The sequence below is a fragment of the Periplaneta americana genome, chromosome 11, assembly GCF_040183065.1.
Source record: "Periplaneta americana isolate PAMFEO1 chromosome 11, P.americana_PAMFEO1_priV1, whole genome shotgun sequence".
Classification (NCBI taxonomy): Eukaryota; Metazoa; Arthropoda; class Insecta; order Blattodea; family Blattidae; genus Periplaneta; species Periplaneta americana.
In genome coordinates, this window is record NC_091127.1 from 119,497,177 (window position 1) to 119,524,344 (window position 27,168).

Below are 27,168 nucleotides of genomic sequence, written 5' to 3' on the forward strand. Positions count from 1 at the left end.
GATGTATACATTTTATTTGTATCTGACAAGATCGGAAGTGACCTTGTTCTAGGTCGTGAATTGTGAGATGTGCGCAGACGCGAAAATGTTGATTTTTTCCGAGGAACAATAATGTCATTGACCTTGACGTAGTCCCGTTAAACTTGATAATATTATAATCTTGATTACTGAATTCGACATTGAAAAACGAGATGACAAATTGAATTTATTTGAATATTATTTACAATTAACGCTAATTATTATAGTAACAGAACATAACCTTCTGCGACAGTATTGGATTTCCAGCCTCCGTGACTTTTCGCTAATTGTCTTTCGATTGCATATCCGAGAATAATCGATACTTGCGGTTTTATAACGGTACAAAGCTGACCTATCATTGGCTGAACAGTTGTAACCTGAGTCGTCATCGGCTGAAAGACCTGACCTTTAATGAGTAGGTGTACTTTAATGACATGCATTAAAGGACTGCTACCAGGTGTATATTAGTACATTTCGGCATGGTCGAGCATAAAGTTATATATGATTGAGGTTTATGTTCTCCTAAACTGATAAATCTACAATTTTATTGGAATTGTATTTTAATTTCTGATTTCCTTAGTTAAACCTCATTGATAACATCATAATTATCGTTCCGACAGGTCTGGTCCGTGTTCCGAGACGTGTGTCGGTTTTGGAAGGTACACAGCAAATGTCCTAAGCTCAAGAGATCCTCCAGCGACCTACACTCCGAGAAGCTCATCAGCCCGGACTCGGCGAGGTTCATCTGCACGTCCAAGATGTCGACGGCTAACGGAACTGCCACTCCCAACGGTGGACCCGCCACTGTGTCTCCTATCATGATGTTAGGTACGGAAATTCCACCATTAGGAATAAACAAATAGAGTATTATGGGTAAATTGGTACATATACAGTATCTCAAGTTATAAAGAGAGAATGCCGGATTATACAGAGAGATGCAGCGATAAGTTATCGCACTATGCAGGGGACGTCGGGGAACAGATTGCCCGCTATCCATTGCTCGACTCGCCGGTAAGCTGTAGCAGCGCGGGCGGGCCAGGCGTTCAGTTTCATTACGATAGGCCTAAAATTCCCGAATGGTGGGGATGGAGTGCGCGGACAGCGGAAAGCGTATGAAGTGTTTAGTTCCCCCGATTTAAGTGCCTCAGATTTTTATTTTTGGGGAACTTTAAGACAGAAAGTGTACAACAACAATCAACATACTCTTGAAGCCCTGGAGAATGAAATCAGACAAGTGATGTCCGAAATTTCAAAGGTGAAGATACAACGAGTGTTTTGGAATTTTTTAACACGATGCAACGTTTGTATCGAGAACGCTGGACATTCTCTTCAATAGCTGCTTTGAATAAAGGTAAGATCAGCATCAATTTTCAACTTCATTCATTCATTCATTCGTTCATTCGTTCATTCATTCATTCATTCATTCATTCATTAGGTACGCCTAACTCTTAAATATTATTTAGGCGTAACCGTAATGAAACTGAACGCCGTACAAGCTGTTACAGCTTACCGGTGAGTCAAGCAATGGATAGCGGGCAATCTCATCCCCGACGTCTCCTGCATATTGCGGTAACTTTTCGCTGCCTCTCTTTGTATAATTAAAAAATACTCCATAATAACGTATTTACTGCGAAAAGAACTCATTGTCTCGTACCAAATTTTGTGGATATCAATAATTAGCAAAATAAATATATTTAGTTTATAGATTCTTAATTGTACAAATTTATAATTTCGTCGTTTGTAATTTATATTTTTAATTCAAAGCTTCCATTTATGACTAATTCATAAATTTAAAACTGTTTTCATTTGCAAGCAAGAAAAGATAGTTGCATTTCCGACCCTGGGCACGGGTTCTATTCTTTCAAGGATAAGCTAAAATTTTATCTGTGTATACTATATTTTGTGCTAAAGCAAGGAGATGCACTATCACCTTTACTTTTTAACTTTGCTCCAGATTATGCCATTAGAAAAGTCCAGGATAACAGACAGGGTTTGGAATTGAACGGGTTACATCAGCTTCTTGTCTATGCGGATGACGTGAATATGTTAGGAGAAAATCCACAAACGATTAAGGAAAATACGGGAATTTTACTTGAAGAAAGTAAAGAAATATTTGGAAGTAAATCCCGAAAAGACGAAGTATAAGATTATGTCTCCTGATGAGAATATTGTACGAAATGGAAATATAAAATTTGGAGATTTATCCTTTGGAGGGGTGGAAAAATTCAAATACCTGGGAGCAGCAGTAACAAATATAAATGATACTCGGGAGGAAATTAAACGCAGAATAAATATGGAAAATGCCGTTATTATTCGGTTGAGAAGCCCTTATCATCCAGTCTGCTGTCAAAAAATCTGAAATTTAGAATTTATAAAACAGTTATATTACCGGTTGTTCTTTATGGTTGTGAAACTTGGACTCTCACTTTGAGAGAGGAACATAGGTTAAGGGTGTTTGAGAATAAGGTGCTTAGGAAAATATTTGGGGGTAAAAGGGATGAAGCTACAGGAGAATTGAGAAAGTTACACAACACAACTGCACGCATTGTATTCTTCACCTGACAATATTAGGAACGTTAAATTCAGACGTTTGGAATGGACAGGGCATGTAGCACGAATGGGCGAATCCAGAAATGAATATAGAGTGTTAGTTGGGAGACCGGAGAGAAAAAGACCTTTGGGAAGACCGAGACGTAGATGAGAAGAAAATATTAAAGTGGATTTGAGGGAGGTGGGATATAATGATAGAGACTGGATTAATCTTGCTCAGGATAGGGACCGATGGCGGGCTTATGTGAGGGCGGCAATGAACCTCCGAGTTCCTTGAAAGCCATTAAGTAAGTATAGTATAGTTTATGTTACAAGTATTTACAAGTATTAGCAAAATGAAATAAAGTGAAATAAAAAATTGAAACAGGTGAGCAACAGGTGGAAGATTATGACATTGACCAGGTCACACATACTTTGTACATCATTAACATCTCAAGTTGCTTTCGTTTAATTTTGAAAATTTGAACCTAATAAATATTAGACGTTGACTGACTAATAACCCTGTTTCCCAAGTGAACAGAAAACACTGAATTCTTCATTTCATTGAATATTTCTTCTGCAGTTCGAGACAAATAGCGATTCCTTCTACTTCAACGCCTGAGGGCAGCTCAACTTTTAAACTCCTCTTTAAAATAGAGCTGTAGCCTTAGAGGACGAGAAGACTCGCCTGATCATTGTTGTATTGCTCATTAGAACTCCTTTTTGAACGTGAGAGAAAAATATATATTTAAATTTACACGATTTCTTAGCATGACTATGACAAAAATTGCACAAGCCAGGTGATTAATATTGGTGGACAGAAATTATTAATATTTATTGTAATAAAAATCTTACCTTATTAGTGCGGTTAGGATAAAGTAGCTGTATCAGGATAGGTGCCCTTGGTCCGTTCACTTTGTTTACAAACATTAACTAGGACTGTACTGTCCTTTCACTGATGTTTTAGCTAGGGGATGGAGAGCGCTCTTCTCTGCAGATAACTGCTGAGCTTTCGAAATTAGTATGACATTTGAGACAAAGCTTTTCTCACCTCCAGCGTGTATCATTACCAGGCTCTCTCCGTTTGATACGGACGCTGGAAGTCCATGTGCTGAGTCATCGCTCCAAGACTTGCTGTACAGATGAGTTGACATGTATAACTCGCCGAGATACACAATATTTCTTCTCTCAGCTCGATAATTATAGAAATTCGCCTCGGGTAGTTTATAATTTTTTCCTAATATCATATTTTTCAACTAATAATGGCCTATTTGTTTCTGTTTTCTTCCGAGATTATTCGAGTTTTTTTTATCACAGTTCTAACACTAGTATTTCCCTACTAAACCCAATTGCGTCTTTCAATATGAGCCGTTCAGATCAGAAGTGGTGTAATTCAAAATTGGGTAATGAAGTTTAAAGTAAAAATTCTGTAAAATACAGCGCAAAGTAGCAATTAATATGTCTTTCATGCTATCCACTGACTACTAATAGTTTAAATAAATTGAATATTAATTGCTATTTTGCGCTGTATTTTACAGAATGTTTACTTCAACCCTCATTATCCTTTTTTACTTACACCACTTCTGCTCTGAACGCTCATATAATACTTAATGCAGTGACTGTTGGAACACATTTCTGGATGATGTAAAAATCAGATACTATCCTTGCCACTACACTTTAATAAAATAAGTCTAGTTTCAAAACACTCTTTTTAATTATTGTTTTCTTCTTATCTGGCGTTTCGAAAGACATGCCGTTAACAAACTCTCTTTTCCTCGTTTCTGTCACAATAGTTTGGACGCTACTACGTGACACGCCATTGGCACTTGCTCTTGAACTTTATGTAAAGGCATTTCAATTCTTTGAAAAGCTTCCTTAGACATCAACATCAATACAATGTTTATTACTTCTTTCGTTTTACTATGAAGCTTCTTCTCTTTTAATCTTGAAATAACTTTAGCCATTTTCTTAAGAACCACAATTTATAAACAATTTAACTATACATATATGTATACAAAATTTAAATACACGCATGCTCACACTTATAAATGCTACTGCTGAATATTTTTAAAACTTCCGTAATGTAACACAAAACGATTGACTACAAGCACTTATTAGGGAGCGAGCGAACTACTGACAGAGAGAAATGTTTTTCAAGTGACATTACGTCTGTCCAGGAACCAGTACCTGTCTTTTGAAATTCAACGGTCGCGAGGCTTTCAGATCTTTCGCGAGAGCTGTACCGAAGGACCAGAAAATAACATTTTAGTTATCTTCGTTCTATGAATTTGTATTTATCCTAGAAAAAGAAACAGGTGAAGTGATCGCAAAATATGACATAAATAATGGTATTACTTCAGAAATTTTCAGTCTGTCAAAAGCAAAAGGTTCTTGCACTCCTAACAGTACAGACTATACTTCTTATAAAGGCAAAGTACCGATCCACCAATTAAAAATATCAGATATTGCAAAAGTGGAAAAGTACATACCTTCAGAATTCAATGAGTTTTACCAGGAAATATTACAGAGGCCATCTATGTCGGTCGATGACATGCCAGAAGAGGACTTCTGATTTATTTGTGTATGTTATTTTTCTTGAAATATTGTCACCTAATATTTGTCAATATCAAAGCCCGTAGGTTGGAATGGTTAGGACATGTAATCAGGATGAATGATCAGAGAATACCAAAAAATATTCTAAACACAAAACCAGAAGGCAGGCGCAATATTGGCAGACAGAAACTAAGATGGTTGGATGGAGTGGAGGAAGATTTAAGGACTCTAGGCGTGAGAAGATGGAGGCAGAAGGCTCTGGTTGGACAGGAATGGACCAAGATCCTAAGGGAGGCCAAGGCTAGACTACAAGGGCCGTAGTGCCAAAGAAGAAGAAGAAGAATATTTGTCAATGAACATATATTATTATGTTTTTTGTACATTATATTGTGGGCTTACAAGGAAAAGGTATTAAGTCCAAAAATGCGAAAAATTAGTTATTAACGGTAAAAATACAACAAATTCTGCTCTGTCTACAGGGAAAACATACTAAGTCTTAGCTCTTACTCGTATAATTCCTTAGTAGTGAAACCTTCATAAATTATTAAGTCCGTTACAAACAAAATATTGGCAGGAAAGGATTATTAAGTGCACCTTTTGCCTGTACACCTCAATGCTACTTTTATGGAACTTCTGTGACACAGGAATACAATAGTTGATCGTACGGTATAACAAAATGTTTCAAATATGGTGGGGGAATATGTTTAAAAGTAGCTCAACAATTTTTGTATCTGTTCCAATATATCTTTCCAGTTCGTTTTCTTTCTCTAAAAGGCCCCAGGGAAACTTACTTTCTGCACACGTCTCATATTTACAGAACAAGAATCCTCACAAACTTCTAACAAACAATCACATTTTTTAAACCTAAAATCTGGGCCTAGGAAAAATGGTTGAAATTGCCGAAATCTGTACAGTTTTAATGTAAAATGTTGGAGCGTTAATTTATTCGAATTGAGTAAGCAAAACTGATAAAATTTGGTTTAGGTGTAATGACACGAACGAAAGTGTTCTCTTATAGTACTAATGTATAATTTAACATGATCACATAATTTCATGAAATTCAAGCTCTATTTGCTAAGAGTTGGATCGAATTAATAAGATTTACATACATACATTTTAAAATACTTGTTGGATCCTAACAGTTGTAATGTAGTGAAAAATAACATACCGTATTTACTCATATAACTTCTCCCCTCGCGCAATTTCCCTCTCTGATATAATGTGGATTACCTAGGCCTACAATTTTTCTGTTATAACTTTGGACACCCTTATGAAGATTTCAAGTACAGTACAACGGAATTCGTGGAAAACCCAAAGTCAAATCCATTCCCTTCTATAAAGACCTAACGGTACCTGCAATCTCTGTCACCCTCGCATCTGTTGATTTATGGTCAGCCAGTCAGTCAGTCAGTCAGTCCGAACACGGTTAAGGTATGATCACACGTCGCTACTTTTGCAGCGATGCAGTACAAAAAGCTGCGCAACTCTTGTACTGCGACGTGTGAACAACGGTGCAACCCGAAAAGTAGCGGCTGCCGAACCTGCTGCCCGCTACTTTTCCATGCTGCGCGCAACTTAAAAGTAGCGACGTGTGAACAGGGTTCTCAGGGTTGCAGCCGCAGCATTTTTGGTATCGGTTTTGTTGAAACTTTTGCTGCGGTTGCAACCAGTGTTACCACCCGAATGTGCCAATGATACTTCTATTGCTTGGATATATTTTAATGTTAAATGTGATGAAAATAAATTATTTGTAACAGTTATTAAATACACAACACAGTCTGAGCATAATTGGTGACGATATAATTCATTTTTTAAATTTTCCGTAGCGTAGTTCCAAACAGGAGGGTTGCCAACATTGATTACGTGAATATACTGTTGGTTATTATTTAAGTATATAGGCGTTTTTAAAAGCTTTATAGTAAAAATAATGTCAATTTCTGAATACTAGATACGACAGAAAAGCAAATAATAGATAAGGAAGCTTTCGCATGAGTTTCTTAATAATGCGAACATAACCACAAAATGCATATTGAGAAGTCAATACGGAGATGGAAACCTGCAGCATGACTGCGGCTGCAAAAGTAGGGCCTTGTGTGTGAACAGACTCGCAACCTCCAGTTGCAACTTTTGCAGCACTCGGGTTGCGCAGCACGAAAAGTAGCGTGCAGCGCGCTACTTTTGGCTTACGTGTGAACACGACACGCAACTTTTGCAGCTGCAGTATAAAAGTAGCGCTGCAAAAGTAGCGACGTGTGACCGTATCTTTAGGTATCGTTGTGCGTAGGCTACAGTGTTATTCTGTCACAGCGTCAGTGTCGTTAAACTCAACCAAGGAGAGAAAGTTGCTAGGGATGAGTCCGAAGTCAGTTACAAGATCTCGGCAATGTAACCAAGAAACAGCATACAAGGCGAAACAAAATCGCTAAACTTTTATAATTCTCTTAATTAATTACCAAAATTGTCACTGATATAGTTATTTAGTAATAAAATTATTTCAGCTTATTACATTAGATTTTCAACAGTACCTACACTATTTCCTTGATGTTATTTATGACCGGTTTACCTCCGATATTTTTATAGTCGTCGCATAATTCTCTCCCCTCTCCTATTTTCACTCCTAAATCTTGAAAAGAAGAAGGGGGAAAATTACACGTGTAAATACTAGAGTTATTATCCTGGATTTGTTGAATTACGGAAAGTAACTCTTTTGTAAACTACACAATTTAATAACAAATTAAACAAGAAATAAAATTTTCTTTTCAAGTCTACAAGTTTCCTCACGTTGTATACAGCCAAAGCAGTGATAAAACAGAAACAGAGTTACAGAAAGAGAAATCATTATATGGCGAATGTCGTGTGTAGTTCATATACCATATCTCATCAGCACAGAGACGAAAATTAATTTCGCTTCAGCGAGCTAGCTGTGAATGTGAGCGACAGGACTGGCCGGCCACCTCTTTGTATCCGAAATCAACTCAACTTCCGCCACAAAAGATCTCATTTCTGTTCTAGGTTTGCGGTTACCGTCCACACGTAATTAATGACGTGTGGAACCGATGTCGGTCAGGAGATATTGCGTTCTCTTACGAAGTTTCATCTTGACACATGAAAGTATGGTGTGCTTTACGCAGTGCAGACCAAATCATGGTTTCGAATCCCACTTCACTATCATTGACTACTATAACTAAAATAAAATCAGACCTATATAACTTCACAATTGAATGAAATGCAATTGTTTGAAAATTGTAACGGAAAATTGTAGAATAGAATTTTAATTTAGTAAAATGTAACAGTTAAGATAATAATAATAATAATAATAATAATAATAATGATTTATTTTAGCTGGCAGAGTTAAGGCCGTAAGGCCTTCTCTTCCACTCAACCAGCAAAAAGTGTATATACATATGCATGAACTTACAAAGAATCCAACAATTTGATTGAGATGAGAGTTACATGTATACAAAAGTTATTTACAAATTAAACAACAAAATACTATGAACTATTAATTAAACACTGAAATAAACTGTGTAGCAGAATTAAACTAAAATACATAGAATGTTAATATATTTCAAATAATATTAGATAATAGAAAGAGATTATTACGAGACAATTAAAATACAGCACAATCAGGATGATGTCTAAAGAAAAAAGTAACAATGTAGTCAGTGATAGTTTAAATCAGTATGATTGGAGTGAAATGCTAATAAGGTTATCTTTTAAGCTGTTCTTAAAGGTGTTTATTGTCTTGCAGCCCCTAATACTTTGTGACAAGGAATTCCATTGACGCGAGGTGGATATTGTAAAAGATGATGAATAACAAGATGTTCTATGAAGAGGTATACTTAGCGTGCCACAGATAAGTGATCTGGTATTTACATCGTGGTTAGAGTATAGATAAGAGAAACGAGACGAAAGGTAATTTGGTGTTGAAGTGTGCAGAATTCGAAAGAGTAAAGACAAAGAGTGTAAAGTTCTACGTTCTTTAAGTCGGAGCCACGAGAGACTTGCGAAGGACGGTGATATGTGATCATACCGTCGGATGTTGCACACGTATCTGACGCACATATTCTGAGCTCGCTGTAACTTGACTGACAATTCAGAACTTAGGTCACTTAACAAAACGTCACAATAATCGAAGTGCGGCGTTACTAGGGTTTGCACTAGGGTAAGTTTTAGTTGCTGGGGCAAGATGGCGTGTTGTAGAATTTTTTTTGGAAACTATACGAGGAAAGAAATTGAAATTAAATATCACAACATTATTTCTAAACCATCTCTTGTAAATGGAGTGTTGGATTCTCCGGCAACATGATAAACACAGAATTCATTATTCACAAATGAGATATCTATGCTCGTTCAGTGCAGTGACTTTACGAGATATAATTAGAAGTGAGAAATGAGAGAAATGGAATGTCTAAAAAATGCTAACAAAAGAAAAATACAGTAAAATCCCTCGTATCAGATACCGAAATAACCAGCATTACCAAAACAACGGCACTTTTGGCTAGGACGAGAAAAATAGTCATTCATGCGAAAGGGAAGAGTCTGACGAAGATGTGAATGGTTTTCGTGGATCGCACATGCCGCATATTGTTTACACTTTACATTGTTCACGCGTGAAAACATAGACAGAAAACCCCGTTATGTCCCTGGAGTAGGCCGGGTAGCATCCGTAAGCTGTCACTTGGACCGCAAATAATGCGCAGCACAGAACAAAATGATTCGTAGAGACGATATCTTTAAACTTACCATTATGACTTGCCCGTTTCGAAGGGATGTTGGATGAGTCTAAATAGGAAAGTGTGAAATTCTCTGTTCCTATAGCGCGTAAAAATTTCTTTGGAGTGATGGATAGTATCATGGCCATTACGCTAAGCGCTGCTGTTGCACAATGAATTCCGGGAAAAGCAAGCGAAATTTCTTACGCTCAAATCAATGAGCGATACTTCGTCTTCATAGTTGCGACGCTAGCTACACTGCTTTTCATGTCACATGACTTACATGACCGCCATTTAAAATTGTCGTAAGATTACGAAAACGTTTAGTATTTTATACGCTATTATCTATTACTGTATTACAATTATAATTATGAACTGATGAATGTACATTACCATATTCAGTACTAAAATAAACATTATACGTATTTCAATTTTTTTTTTAAATATCTATATGAAAATTGCTAAATTTCACATAAAAAAGTTGGTCCAATACAGTGTGTCTTTGTATTTTCCAATTATCAGGTAAAATCACTTATCCGGCACTGGCTTTGTCCCACAGTTGCTGGATACGAGGAATTCTACTGTACTGAACAGTCCAAATGGAGTCATCATTCATCATGCTTAGAGAACGCCAGTTAACTACTTACCTAGGAAATTATTAAACTATAAACAAAAGAAACCCGAAACATAGGAAGACCATTTCGCCGATGAACAGATCACTTTTTGTTGTCGCAGAAAGGGCATTGGTTACCAGAGCCGCAAATGGAAGAAGAAAGAGAAGAAGACATTAATTTTAAGTGCAGTAAAAGTTAGATTACATTAAATATTACAAATATTAAATAGAGTTCGAAAAAATGGTACGTACCATCACGTAATTACAACATCTGCAAGCATAATATTACAAAAAATGTTATGAGAGAGAAAGAGAGAGGGATCGAACAAACTGTATCTCTAATCAATAATTAATAAAATGTTATCTCCATTGGTAGAATAATCATTACACTTTTAATCACAGGCGGAGTTATGGGGGCATGGGTGGCACTGCCCTCCCAAACTTGTCTGAACTATTTTCTTTTCTATTTCTATTAATGTTAGGTCCACACCTATGGAGTAACGGTCAGCGCGTCTGGCTGCGAAACCAGGTGGCCCGGGTTCGATTCCCGGTCGGGGCAAGTTACCTGGTTGAGGTTTTTTCCGGGGTTTTCCCTCAACCCAATACGAGCAAATGCTGGGTAACTTTAGGTGCTGGACCCCGGACTCATTTAACCGGCATTATCACCTTCATATCATTCAGACGCTAAATAACCTAGATGTTGATACAGCGTCGTAAAATAACCTAATAAAATAAAAATGTTAGAAAATATTGAATTCAAAAGATCTTTTTTGTTTTTGTTTATGATTAAGTTCCTGCACTTAAATTAATGAATTAATGTCTTCAGATCATGTGTCTGGTATATAATATTTATTTTAAATTTCTGCATGTATAAGAATTTCTGTACCTCATTTGAGGAATGGAAGCAGTGTAATGTTTCTTTTGTAACAGCCTGCACTCATGTATTAGAAGTCTGCAGGTGTTCAGGCCGCCACTTGGAGAAATATGAATAACATACTGCACAACAATGCAGAAAAAAGAAAAGTGATCCCGGTATAATGTGTAAACTTAAAGACGAGGTTAAATAAAATAATTACAGTTTACATTTCATTCGATATCTTCACGAAGGTAAACTTCATATAAAAAATTTCTGTTAGCACTTTTACGTAGTTTTATTGATGTACCTAACCATGTGTTTCTGTACGAGAAAGAAAAAAAGGGAGATTGTTTAAAGTTATTATAATTTGTAGTAGACCTACAGTTCAAGTCCTATACAACTTGGTCCGAAACATCGCGGATGTGGATGTAACACTGTAAGAAACATGCCCTCGAAAATACCTTTATTAAATGATCATATTCCGATACTATAACGGGGGAGGAGGTAAATGATGTCCCCCATAATCTCTTTATATGGGGATTCTGTGGTTTTACTTTGCCCCCCCCCCCGCAAGGAAACGGGTCTCTATCCTCCTATGTTTTTAATGCCATAATTATGCCGACACATTTTCTTTCATGTACGCATATTAGTGTGTCCTCCTTTGACCAATGAAAAATTGATCAGTTTTGGTCTATATTTTAGTAACTTGTTTCCTTGTAGGAAGAAGGTGGACTGAGGTGGAGCTGGACGAGGAAGAAGAGGAAACGGAGGAAGGGAAGGAGAGTAATGCGGGTAGCAGCGAGTCCTTGCCTCCGTTCAGGGGCCGGGCGTCCACGGACGGACACCTGCTGTCACGACCTCGCCGATGGCGCTATCCTCCGCCCGCTCCGTCAAGCCAGCAGCAGTACCAACACGGAGGAAGCAGCAGAGCCGACCGCCGCATGAGTATCTCAATGCGCGGCAACAATGCCAGCTACTGAAGCCTGGACTACTGGAAAACTCCCAGATTATCCCAAGTGGTTATCACACTTATATCAAGGGATGGTGGCGACGCCGCCCATTGAATAGAATTTTTTTGGTCCGTTACACAGCGCCAATGCCACCTATTACAGCCTTCACTCCAGAGCTTGCTATACTCATACCAAGATGGTCAACAGCTGTATACTGTACACTATGTCTTGACTGGTTTACTCAGACCCAGAAGACATTTAGTTTTGGCTCGACGTACTGACATATTAAACTCAATGGACTGAAACTGAGTCTTTGACTTGAGTCTCTTCTGTACTCATTATAGGTATTGATTAACATCTCCAACTGCTACCGATTCCACGACTCAGTTAATGTTATACGTATACGGCGTTCCATTCAAACCTCCCTAATTTTAATTAATCATTGCTAACAAAGCATGCGGAATTATGAAATAAGACTGGCACTAAAAGAAAGGAAAACTCAAAGAATTTGTATTTCATTTGTTTGAAGTTGATTGTTTTGTCACTACGTTGCGCAAAAATAGTAAAAACAAAAAAATGGCGACTCCACAGCAACGCGAGCAAACGGTAGTGTGAAATGCTGAGACGAAATCCGTGATGATTTCGATGATTTCAACGCAACGAAATTACAGACGAGTGTACGGAGGAGTTGCACCTGATGCAAAATCAATTAGGCTCTGGACCAATAAGTTGCTTACGACCGGCAGTGTCCTAAAAACAATCTGGTGGAGGTCGGCGTTCCGTGACAGAAGAAAAGTTTGGAAGAAATTCGAGCGGGATTTCAGAGAAGTCCGAGTAAATAAATTCGCCAGGCATGAAGGCAATTCAATTAGCCTCCGACAACTCTGTAATTTCGTTGTATTGAAATCACGGGTTTCGTCTCCGCATACCATACCACCATTTGCCCGCTTTGCTGTGGAGTTACCATTTTTGCTTTTGCGATTGTTCCGCAACGTAGTGACAAAACAATCAACTTCAAACAAATGAAATACAAATTCTTTGAGTTTTCCTTTTAGTACCAGTACCATTTCATAAAACCGCATACCTTATTAGCAATAATTAATGGAAATCAGCGAGGTTTGAATGGAACACCGCGTATTATTCAAAGACTCGGAAGAAATCCATTTTCTGAGGTCTTGAAATTTTACACTCATGTCATTGTTAAAGCGTAATATATTAGTCTCTGAAGTAAAGGACTATTAGCCTGTTACACTCACATAAGAACACAAATAATGTCAGTGTACTGACAAAATACGCTAGAGAGATTCTACAATCATTGATGCTCAAGAAAATGCTGTCTTCTTCGTGATTAAAATAGCTGTAGCATACTTCAAGTATGATAACAACGGTTACCGAATGCTTGCTCCGAGAAATTGCTTCGCTCATACAAAGACTGGCAACAATGCCGGCTAGTATGTCCTTGACTGAAGGACTGCTACACTCACACCAAGGCTCTGAAGGTATTGTCTTCAGCAGCACAACTCCTTAAGTCAATATACATGTATTACGTTGTCTCAAATTTGAGGGTTCGTTTACACTAACTTAACGTACTGTGTAGAACTTCCCACAATTATGTAAAAGTTACGTTGTTTGGTGTAAATACCCTGTACTGTCACATTAACACCTCAGGTACTTCATTTACCGTGTTGTGTAATAAAATGATAGTGTGTTTTGAGGTTGAAAGAAATAGCATATACAGAGTGGAAGGTAACCTTTTACAATCCTTCACACACATAACATTTGGGAACGTTTTGTCAAATAATATTTTTTCATACGACCAATAATTTTTGTAATATTTCGAGAAAACGAATGTTGCAACGTTGTAGAGAGTAACAGTGTTTACTTCGCGAGATCATTGCATCTCAGCATACTGAATGCCGCTCCAATCATCTACTTGGCAGGGATTTTGAGAGGATATACACACATACCGTTTTGTAAACAAAAACATCGGTTGAGAATGCAGTCAAATCAAAATTAATGTAATCGTAACATGTTAATTACATGAACTATGTTATTCATTATTCATTGTATCGTTATCGAACTATGTTATTCGTTATTTTATTGTTTCGCCACTAAATTTAGTACGAACAAACACGTAGTTTCCGTTACATTTTAAGGCAATTTCATCAATAGTGCAGTAGAACGAAAAATTATGCATGAAAAAAAATTAATCCTTCAAATACAGTATAATTTTCATTGAGGATAACACATTTGATGTCACTCAAACTCAATTACAATGCAATGTTTGGAAGAAATGAACAACTTTGAAACTAAATGAAAATGATACACATTAATGTGGGGTACACTGTTAAATTTTGTACACCTTCTCTACAGTGTATTTTAAAGGTATTGTTCAAAGTGTCCACCAGTTGCGTATTTACAACTTTCACACTCCTGATCTAGTTATCTGTCACTGTATAAGCGAGCAGCTGCAGCGGCATTGTGACCAATTTCGCCATAAATTAATAACATGTTCAGATACTCACGATTAGAAAACTGTGGCATCTCATTGTGTTTCAACTGCTACGAACTGCACGTAGCCTGCAACTAATGACGAAGTGAATGTAAGCGTATCGTCCGCTCCGTACACCTAGCTCGGCTAAATGGTTTGCGTACGTAAGAAACAGTGTTGCCAACGTTTCACAGCTCTGTTTCCATGCAATGTGTAAACGACTATTAAAGCGATTTATTCCAAATCTGTGTTATTTTCCATGCAAATACTACTGTAACATGGCCATACATAGCTAACTCTATCATCCTACATGAGATAAAAGTCCAATTTTGAGCAGTTCCATGAAAAACGTAATCATAATTTAAAGTTACAAAAGACCATTTTTTTCGAAAACCGTCCTTCTGGAAACAAAATATTATTAGACTTTCTTGTTTGTCATAATTAGAGATATCATATCCTAGAAGGATTGTAAAAGGTTACCTTCCACTCTGTATTTAGAGCTAGCCCCAATATATTTGTTATGTCCAATTCTTTTATGTCAAAAAGACTGAATTACATAAACAGGTCTGAAATTGTACTTAATTTCAGAAACTTAAAATATCTTCTAATGACATTCTCCGCTACTTTCCTGTGATACTAAAGAAGTTCTGTCATTTAGGTATAATTAGGAAACGCGATTTTCGCGAATGATATTTTAACGAATTTTTGCTAATTGAGTCAGGAAGTTAACATTTCTGTATGTATGAACGAGACTTGCTTGTTCCTTAGACACGTTTTACGATCGCGATTTGCTGTGAATTTTGATCGTTATTCCCGTCTTTTGCGAATGTGCTTTCTTTTGGGTTAAACGTCACTTTTTTAATTAATATTACTGGATTGTACGTTTTTCGCTCACTAAATTACATTTTTTTTTCTCGACAATGAAACATTGAATATAAGTATTTCATATTTTATCATGACATGGAAAGTGTGGCTGTCCAGCTGTGCAATTGATAATCTGTTTATCACCCATTCGTAATGTTAAGGTTTGTCACACACTAACACAATAAGAAGAAATGTGTAAAAGATTTTTTTCATTAATATCCTGGATTGTACGTTCTTTGGTCACTAAATTACATTTTTTTCTCGACAATGAAACATTGAATTGCAGTGTTTCATATTTTATCATGTGGAAAACGTGGCTGTCTAGCTGTGCAATTGAAAATCTCTTTATCACCCATGCGCAATGTTAAGGGTTGTCACACACTAAGAAGAAATGTGTAAAAGATATTTTCCACATTTTCAGCCAAAGTATGTAACGAAGACTAAGGAATAACATTGAACAACAAATTTTTACTTTTTGTCTTGCTTCGAAATAAAAATATGTGAATATTACTAATAAGTGTGCCCTAAATCTGAATTTAAAATCCAAATTGCCCCATATCGGCGTAGAACATGATCAGGCCACGACAGTCTTCGAATTTTCACTAACTTCACTGTATGTGGATTTCTATGGATGTTCCCAATTCACAATTTTTAGAATTCTCTAGAAATCATTGTCTGAATGGGTCCGAAAGTGTCTATTTTATATTTTATTTTCGTAGGCGAAATTTCTTTTGAAGATTTTTTTTGTTAAAATCTAGGTTTCTTTATCTATAAATCTACAGTTCATATTATTGTTTGTCCACACCTGTGGAGTAACGGCTAGCACGTCTGGTCGCGAAACCAGGTGGCCCGGGTTCGATTCCCGGTCGGGGCAAGTTACCTGTTTGAGTTTTTTCCGGGGTTTTCCCTCAACCCAATATGAGCAAATGCTGGGTAACTTTCGGTGCTGGACCCCGGACTCATTTCACCGTCATTCATTATCATCTTCATCTCATTCAGACGCTAAATAACCTAAGCTGTTGATAAAGCTTCGTAAAATAACCTAGTAAAATAAAAAAATATATATTATTTTTTAGTGTGCCACAGATTTATGGTCGATAAAAGAATGCGTCCTGAATTACAAGGTTTCTAGAAAGGTTTAGCGGCCGCTTCTGTTGGTAATTTTTTCTCTTTTATTGTTCTATTTGGCCTATTTGGATTAATTAATTCCATATTTAAAATGCAGTGAGAATTTTTCCGAACATTGGAGCTCAATCTTTTTCATCTCGATATCAATTAAACGCATCTTCACATTATACCACACATTTCTTCTATTATTACCTCCTTTTTCCCCCACACTCATCCCATTCCTATATGAAGCATATCTGTCTGCAGTTTATAAACCCACCCTTTTTCCCACCCCTCTCTTTGTTGAACTTAGTACAAATGGACCATAAAAGCGACTGATCTCCAAATATAATTTTTAACCAGTATTTTATCACCCTAACTTTCATATGAATTGCGTCGTTTTGAAGCCCACACTTCTTTAGCATCTCGCAATTAGCTGTGCTTCTGCCAATTCCAAGTATTCGTTTCAGGAAGTCAGTTTGTACCTTATTTAATTTTCCCAACCATCAAATTTCCGCCCCATACAACATAGATGATCTGACCACAGCTCCGTATACTAGCTCCAATGTTGCTACAGGAATATCTGGCACTTTAATGACCAATTTCAATACTTCCGCACACTTTAACCCGCACTTGCATTTCGTTATGTCTATATGCTTAGTCCATCTCCCGTACATTTATAAAGTATCCCCTAAATATATGAAATGTTTCACATTTTCCAATTTGTGCCCGGCGGAAGTCCATGTCTCATCCCTGCTATATACAGACCCATTCTTAAAAGTAATTGTCTTGGTACTCTTACCTCAGAAATGAAGTTATCCACAGGGCAAGCTATAGAACACTGTGAACTTAATAGAACATGATTAGAGATATTAGCAACCAGGAAAGGAATAATGTTGAATTTATATACTAAATCATGAATTACGTTTTATTTTCGTAAATTTATAAGGAGCAAAGTAAAAAATGTCAATTCCTTTTTTATGTTCTAAATTGTACATAAAAGTGGTAATGGGGCAAGGAAGAAATGAAAATAGTATAATGAGCGAATTTAATGTCGAAAACTGATTTAATCGGATATAATCTGATCTTTTGGTTCGGATTGAACCACAGGATTGAACCAAATAAAACATCGATCTCTTTAATAAAAAAACTTTCAGCCGATAGTTCTGAGGATATGTCATATTAACGAGTAACGGAGTAATATAGTGTTGTATAGTTCATTCTAACCTTTATGAAATGTAACTTTTTCGCTTGTGAATATTTTTTTAACGTCTGTTTAAGTTACGGTGTATTAAGAGAAAGTGTAATGATACCCAGCTTTGGTGTAAAATTGGCACCTGTACGTTAAGTAGCTGCAGTGTAAACGACCACCATAAATGTGTAAGCGAGACTCCATTAACACTTTCCATTTTACGTTACCATAAATATGTGTAAATGTATACTAGCTAACTGAAATATCCTCGCTCATTTGTGGCTTTAATCCATATCCTTCGATATTTTTAAGGATTCCCAGAGTATATTATTGATTCAGTGTCAAGGATGATACAGTTTATTGTGGGAATTGATACATTGCTAAATTCATTTTTCAGTGTATTTATCACATGGGTATTACCAATGGGGTGTGATTTGAAGACCTGTGTGACAGGTTTTTCACTGGTTCCAACTCTGACTACAGTTCCAAAATCACAGTTCCGAGAAATCACCATCTCTGCCCGATATGTGACTCATCTTGGAACTTGCGGTGTGAAAAAGCGAGGGTAAGCTGGGAATAAAAAACATTAGATAACGTACTGAAGCTTGTGTATAATCGTTGCACGTGTACAAGACGTTCTGAAAATAATTTCAACCCATCGTAGACTGGCGATCGATACATCTGGTGCAAATAAATTAATTCCGGAACAAGAGACATTCAGTTTTTATATAGACGAGACCTGGGTGAATAGCAATATGACATTTCGAAAATGTTGGCAAAATGAGAGTGTAAATGTCCAAACGAATGTAAATTCTGAACAAAGATTGATCGTGGTACATGTAGGAAGAATTAATGGCTTCCTTCCTAATGCAGAACTTATGTATAAAGCCGGAAGTGCAACGGGAGACTACCACGGGCAGATGAACGCCGAAAATTTGAAAGATGAGTAATACAAAAGTTGATATCCAATCTTCCTTCTCAGTCAGTTATTGTTCTCAACAACGCTCCGTATCACTGTCTCCAGATCGACAAACAGCCATCTGCATATGCAGTAAAGACAGACATGATCTCTTGGCTTCGCAAGAAAGAAGTGAACTGTGATGAAAGTAAGAGAAAGAACGACCTCTATAACCTTATTCTATCTCTGAAGTCAAAGCAAAAAAATTACAGAATTGACAACATTTTGGAACAACATAACCACAAAGTTCCTACATTGCCACCTTACATGTGGGAGTTGATTCCAATTGAATTGGCTTGAATTAAAGTGAAACGTATTGTCAGGGACAATAATGTCATGGGCGATATAAATTTAAAGAAATTAATGCAAGTGACAAAAACTTCACTTTCTCTTGTGACAAATGAAGACTGAGAAGGATTCTGTAGACACATTTAAAATATAGAACAACAATACTGGGGAAAAGATGACCTATCATATGTGATTAATGAAATTATTATTAGGCTTGTAAAATTGGGGACCGATTATACAAATTGACTGCAGCATGGTACATAGGCCAGGGATTTGAGCTAGTACGAGGACATTGACTTGGTTCTGCGGTAGATTACACGAATAACAATGTGCATATAAACAAATCTGGACAGGTCTGAAAGTAAATATACCCTGCATAGCATTATAAAGTTATATTTTTACGCACCTTTCGTTATGTGCAGAAGAACTATCATACTGTAGAATTATTCGTGGGTTTAAGTTTCCTCCTTGATTTTCTTGTGCTACAATATCTCTGTGTATAATATTGCTTGTAACCTCATATATTTGCATTACATAATTTACATATAATATTCCCATCATTTACTTCATAACACAAAATTCCGCTGCAAAATTATGCGCCTGAAACCTTCAAACTTGGGCATTATTATTCAGCAGATACACTGTTTATGCATACTAGAGTACTGACTGGTGAACGGATAGCCAACTTAAAATCACAGTAACGCATCCTATCGGTCCCCAACATTACAAGCCTAAGTATTATAAATTTAAGGGGGCTTACAACAGTGGTAGTGATAGTGATAATATTAGTAATACTGATGACGGTGATGGCAGTAGGGGTAGTGAGAACAGTGCTACTGCACCTGAATGTGACGCTGACATGGGACTTGCTCAACAGCTTCTGCTATTAGTAGGTAACACAGTTTTTAGACAGCTGGTAGCAGGCTAGCATTACTAATAGAGGTCACTATCGCGAACTGTAGGGTCGCGTCGCATTCCTGTCTGATTCCAAGATTAGAGTCTTCAACAGTATGTATTGTAACAGCTCCAGAGTCCAAAAACTGCAAGTTAAAAGAGTAACTTGAAGGACAATATAACTAGGATCTAATTAAATTTCGCCCCACTCAAAAGGTTTACGTCGGCAACCTTTTGATACTAAAGCTATCCGCTCGCTGTAGTCTTCCACGAATGATTCACTTAATCATTCGAAACATTCGTAAACATTCTTGGAAGAATATTCGCGCCTATACATCGCGATGAAAGCTCAGTGAATGTTTTGTTTTCAGTATACACGCCGCGTTAATCACTGTTGTTGATATAAGACATGGGACCGGTATATCAATTCAATTCGCAGGAGAGCGATAAACATAAACATCTATCGGCTCGAAATGAGAAATATTGGTATTCTTCGTAGTTTGTTCTGAGATAAGTAGATGGCAGTGATATTGGAAATCTTCAGACAGGAAACAGAGTCCCATAATCGCCAACATAGGCGGAGTTGTGGCGGGTGGGCGGGGGGGGGGTAGTGCCCTCCCAAACTTGTCTCAACTCTTTTTTTTTCTATTAACGTTAGAAAATATTGAATTCAAAAGATCTTTTTTTCTTTTGTTTATGATTAAGTTTCTGTGCCTAAATTGACGAATTAATGTCTTCAGATAATGTGTCTGGACTATAATATTTATTATAAATTTCTGAATGTTTAAGAATTTCTATATCTCATTTGAGGAATGGAAGCACTGTAATGTTTCTTTTGTAACAGCCCGCACTCATGTGTTAGAAGTCTGCAGATGTTCAGGCTGTCACTTGGAGATGTATGAATAACATACTGCACAACAATGCAGAAAAAAGAAAAGTGATCCCGGTATAATGTGTAAACTTAAAGACGAGACTAAATAAAATAATTGCAGTTTACATTTCATAATATATCTTCAGGAAGGTAAGCTCATACAAAAAAGTTTCTGTTTAGCACGGTTACGCAGTTTTATTGAAGTATGCATGTGTTTCTGTACCTACGAGAGAGAAAAAGAGGGAGATTGTTTTAAGTTATGCCCTATTATAATTTGTAGTACACCTACAATTCAAGCCCTAAACAACTCTGTCCGAAACATCGCGGATATGGATGTACTGTAACACTGTGAAAAACATGCCCTGAAAATACATTTATTAAATGATCATATTCCGATATACTGTACCACGGTCAAGCTATAACGGGGGAGGAGGTAAATGTCCTCCATAACCCCATTATATCGAGATTCTATGGTTTAGCTTTACCCCCCCCCCAAGGAAACGGTTCTCTCTCCGCCTATGATCGCCAAGAATCATCCGAACACAAAAACCACACTATGAGAAAATCACTATTATCTATAACAACGATTTTTTCGGAGCTGTCACAGTTGGAAGCAGTGATGGCAAAACGCCGACACACCCCACCTCTAAAGCACATGATTCGTATTTTTCATAAAAGATTTAAAGAACTGGAGACATCAATGCGCGAGTAAGAAGAGCCAAATGTAAACTTATTAACAGTTTTGCCACTGGATCGATAATACGCGTAGTCTTGAGAAATCGAATCCATGAAGTTCGTCTGCCAATTTCTGTATCCTCAGTCTTGTCTTATTTGTATAAAGTGGCACTCTACGAAGTGACAGGCCTTTCGATAGCGAGGTCCGTGAACAGTGACGTTTTGCTCATTTTATATTGCCTGTCAGGTCACTTCTGTGGACCTTATGCAGGAAACAGAGTTTCATTCCTACTCAGTGAGACTCGGGCCTTATGATCGATTACGCTCAGCTTTGTTCGTAGTATTGTTAGGATTCTTTCATAAAACTGCGAAGAAATATTGTGAATTTTCCTGTGCAGTCTGAAGGAGTGATTTTGAGGAAATAGTTTTCAGATTACAGTGTCAATGTGAAATCCAGAAGAGTGGATGCTGATCAGTAACGATGTGGAAGTGGCAATAGTCGATTTTCTTGTCTCTGGCTGAATTCAAAGTGTCAAAAATCTAAGTAACTCAGAGTTACAGTTGCAGAATGTGGAACATATCGAAGATACAAAATGAATTCGATGATATGTTTTAGATGAGTAAGATGTTTTGAAGTAGCAAAAAAAAAAATATGTACGTCATCTTTGTTCATCTTTGTTGCAGAATATGAAGACATCCAGATTTACAAGGGATAATGATCCTCAAGTTAATATATTTATTTTCTTATTACACGAAACATAAAGATTAAGTGTTGTGATACTAAAAATGTATATATAATTAGAGATTGCAGTTTTTGTACCAAGAGCTTGTTTTACTGCATTCCATTGTGTTGTGTTTCTGTCCCTTTTTGTATAATTACTTCTGAAATTATTGACGAATACTGTTTATATTCGATATCTATGAGTAATGTGCCTGAAATTGATATAGATAAAGAAAAAGTAGTTTTACTGAAAGATATTTTAATATATTTAAAAATAAATTAGATTAGTGTTTTGCGAAAAAAAATAGTTTGTAACATATTTTTAGTTTTTTCGTTTCTTCTTATGTATGACAGAGTAAAGCGGTACAAAGTTATGTAATCAGACATTTTAGTGTCTGAGAAATACATAAATATTTCAAGTGCATGATTTAAATATAAAATGACTCATAGATATCGAGTTAAACAATACCCGTCCATTATTTCAGGAGGAAAGGCTGTGTACTGTTGGAGAGACGACGTGTCAAAACCATTTCTGTATCAGAGATGCTGAAAATTTTATTTACTTCAAGATCTTAAAACTCACTAGTGCATCTTTAAAATTATTGTTTGTACTCTATCTTTACATAATTGAACCTGGAATGCGAGAAAAAATTACCGCTTTCTGAGTGTTGTTTTAAAAATGTAAGACGTTTATGGGTGAATGTAACTCTTTTTCGAAGTACTTACGTAAGAAAATGGTTTTCCTAAGCCTCCCTCCAATAATTTTGTATTCTATCCGCTTGTGTCTGTACATTGGTCATAATATCACGTGAAATTATCCATATCTGAAAAATGTTCTTTGTTATGAAGAGGATTCAGGTAACAATATCGAGACATCCTCAGTCGTAGTGTTTCCAGTAATGTATTTTCGCTTGAAAATGGCTGATTCGCAGCGACTTTGGTCAATGTATGTATGGGTCACAAATACATTTGTCTTGGACTTTTGGATCACGTTTTTCAGCTCAAAGTTGTATTTCGGTCGCTTGATATTGGTCAGACGTTTTAGGTCACTCATCACATTTTGTTCACGATTTTTCGGTCAGTCATTTCGGTCACTGATATCGGTAACTCATTTCTTCGGTCACAATGCTGCATTTTATTTTTGTGGAATGATTACATTGAAGTTTTTTGGCACAACTTAATTTGTTGTGATCGTCTTCACTATCAGTTTATTCAATGTTGTCACTTGGGTTGAATTTCAATGTGTACGCTACAGTTCATAGGTAAATATCCATCTGTCATTCATCTTTATACTCTTCATATATTTGCACTACAGCTAGTAGTCGCTCCTCGTTAATATACTTTTTGTTCAGGACTGGTATCACATTCCTCCTCCTTCAAGAAGTCTTGTAATGTATGTATTTATTTACAGCCCAGTTACTTTATGGTGACAGCTCGACGACGCGAGAGAGGAGAAGGTTCGACTGTGGGAGGGAGACCGACCCGAGACGGAGCGAATGGAGGGAGGGAAATACAGTCATATTAGAAATGAAGTCTCACGTTGTAGCGTCTGCATAATTTTGAGCTCCTATCACTGTGTTCACTTCATACTCCGGAACAATAGTCGCTAATAAGCACTAAAGAAGTAAACTAACATGGAAATACATTGAGCAGCAGTTCGGAACAATAATAAACACTAAAGAAGTAAACTAACATGGAAATACAATGAACAACAGTTCGGAACAATAGTCACTAATAAACACTAAAGTAGTAAACTAATGGAAATACAATGAGCAGGAGTTGGGAACAATAATAAACACTAAAGAAGTAAACTAATGTGGAAATACAATGAGCAGCAGTTCGGAACAATAGTCACTAATAAACACTAAAGTAGTAAACTAATGGAAATACAATGAGCAGGAGTTCGGAACAATAATAAACACTAAAGAAGTAAACTAATGTGGAAATACAATGAGCAGCAGTTCGGAACAATAGTCACTAATAAACACTAAAGAAGTAAACTAACATGGAAATACATTGAGCAGGAGTTCGGAACATAATAAACACTAAAGAAGTAAACTAATGTGGAAATACAATGAGCAGCAGTTCGGAACAATAGTCACTAATAAACACTAAAGTAGTAAACTAATGGAAATACAATGAGCAGGAGTTCGGAACAATAATAAACACTAAAGAAGTAAACTAATGTGGAAATACAATGAGCAGCAGTTCGGAACAATAGTCACTAATAAACACTAAAGTAGTAAACCATTGGAAATACAATGAGCAGCAGTTCGGAACAATAGTCACTAATAAACACTAAAGTAGTAAACTAATGGAAATACAATGAGCAGCAGTCCGGAACAATAATAAACACTAAAGAAGTAAACTAATGTGGAAATACAATGAGCAGCAGTTCGGAACAATAGTCACTAATAAACACTAAAGTAGTAAACTAATGGAAATACAATGAGCAGGAGTTCGGAACAATAATAAACACTAAAGAAGTAAACTAATGTGGAAATACAATGAGCAGCAGTTCGGAACAATAGTCACTAATAAACACTAAAGTAGTAAACCATTGGAAATACAATGAGCAGCAGTCCGGAACAATAGTCACTAATAAACACTAAAGTAGTAAACTAATGGAAATACAATGCGCAGGAGTCGGAACAATAATAAACACTAAAGAAGTAAACTAATGTGGAAATACAATGAGCAGCAGTTCGGAACAATAGTCACTAATAAACACTAAAGTAGTAAACCATTGGAAATACAATGAGCAGCAGTTCGGAACAATAGTCACTAATAAACACTAAAGTAGTAAACTAATGGAAATACAATGAGCAGGAGTTCGGAACAATAATAAACACTAAAGAAGTAAACTAATGTGGAAATACAATGAGCAGCAGTTCGGAACAATAGTCACTAATAAACACTAAAGTAGTAAACCATTGGAAATACAATGAGCAGCAGTTCGGAACAATAGTCACTAATAAACACTAAAGTAGTAAACTAATGGAAATACAATGAGCAGGAGTTCGGAACAATAATAAACACTAAAGAAGTAAACTAATGTGGAAATACAATGAGCAGCAGTTCGGAACAATAGTCACTAATAAACACTAAAGTAGTAAACTAATGGAAATACAATGAGCAGCAGTTCGGAACAATAATAAACACTAAAGAAGTAAACTAATGTGGAAATACAATGAGCAGCAGTTCGGAACAATAGTCACTAATAAACACTAAAGTAGTAAACTAATGGAAATACAATGAGCAGGAGTTCGGAACAATAATAAACACTAAAGAAGTAAACTAATGTGGAAATACAATGAGCAGCAGTTCGGAACAATAGTCACTAATAAACACTAAAGTAGTAAACCATTGGAAATACAATGAGCAGCAGTCCGGAACAATAGTCACTAATAAACACTAAAGTAGTAAACTAATGGAAATACAATGCGCAGGAGTTCGGAACAATAATAAACACTAAAGAAGTAAACTAATGTGGAAATACAATGAGCAGCAGTTTGGAACAATAATAACTAATAAACACTAAAGTAGTAAACTAATGGAAATACAATTAGCAGGAGTTCGGAACAATAATCACTAATAAACACTTATGTGGAAATACACTGAGCAGCAATCGAATCACTATATTTAACAGTTAATCACTAATTAACAATGAAATATGCTCATGCGGAAATATCGGTAATGTTCATCAGTACTTCACTGTTACCTTTCCCACCACCACCATCATCATCATCATCATCCATGTAAAAGATGGAGCGGCCTTCCTCTCTGTACTTCTTTATTTTCCTCAAATACTGCAAACTTTTGGCCCTAATGCTGTGATGCTCCACCAGAATTTGGCGATTATTATTATTTTTTTTTTTTCAATGAAATCCTAATTTCAAAATAACTATCCTCAAAGTCGAGATACCTCCCTGAAAGTCGACAGTCTTTCAATTTCAATAATATATATTTTTTTTAAGTGTGGGCCGCTATTTCTGTGAAATAGCCTATAGAACTCGTGCTTTGGTTCGTCTTATGACAGCTTCATTAAAGTTGTCCACAGCTGATTTTGGCGCTGATTATCATTGTCTTTAGTCTCCCTTATTATTTGGCTAACACAGCTCTCAGACACAGCGGTAAACTCTGCTACAAGTTTTCTAACATTTGTTACGTTTTTTCTTCCGACGCTATCTTCATAAAGCGCTACACGTTGCTCACGACTTCTCGCGACTGCGAATGCAATACCCGACCTTTCAGTTTGCTTCTAACATGCAGCATTTTCACAAACAGAAAATAGCAGTGAATCTAGACAATAAATACTACATACTAAACAATACAAAACAGAAGCACTACAACTGTTTAAGTAACTAAATGGAATGTACGTAACAAACCACTAAATTGCAATATACAAGACAGTGGTGGTATAGTACGTCCTTATCGCTACTGTACGCCCATACTAACGCTCCCGAGATGTGACCGCTAGCGCAGCCAGGGGAAGACTAAAAGGAACACCCCTTCGAACAAACAGTGAACTCACCCAAACCACTGCGTCGCCAGGCCAGAGCTGTCACCATAAAGTAACTGGCCTATACACTGCAAGTGAGCAAGCACCCGGTGGCAGTAGTACACACAATATAAACAATACACAACACAATATAAATACAATTAGATACAAAATACAATTATACACAATAATAGACAATAATTATACACAATAATAACTTGTTCATTTTCATGCTGGTGTGTTTCGAGCTTCTCTATAAATTTCCATAGTGAAGGGTGACTAATATTTCTGTACTTTGAAGACTCATACCAGTAATATATACTGTATCTTGCTGTAAATGTTTCCCTCACAACGCCATTAACGATGGTTTTT

The 27,168-nt window shown here is 36.6% G+C and overlaps 1 protein-coding gene across 2 annotated transcripts in view; it reads left to right on the top strand.

The window, feature by feature from the left end:
- The window catches only part of LOC138709287 (ras-related and estrogen-regulated growth inhibitor), a 343,718-nt gene extending 330,906 nt beyond the window's left edge, over positions 1 to 12,812 (top strand). For both annotated transcript variants that reach the window (XM_069839947.1, XM_069839948.1), the window contains 2 exons: positions 639 to 846; positions 12,005 to 12,812. In XM_069839947.1, coding sequence (XP_069696048.1) covers positions 639 to 846; positions 12,005 to 12,264 — 468 coding nt within the window. In that variant the 3' untranslated portion in view covers positions 12,265 to 12,812. The remainder of the gene's footprint in view (positions 1 to 638; positions 847 to 12,004) is intronic.
- The last annotated feature ends 14,356 nt before the right edge of the window (positions 12,813 to 27,168 follow it).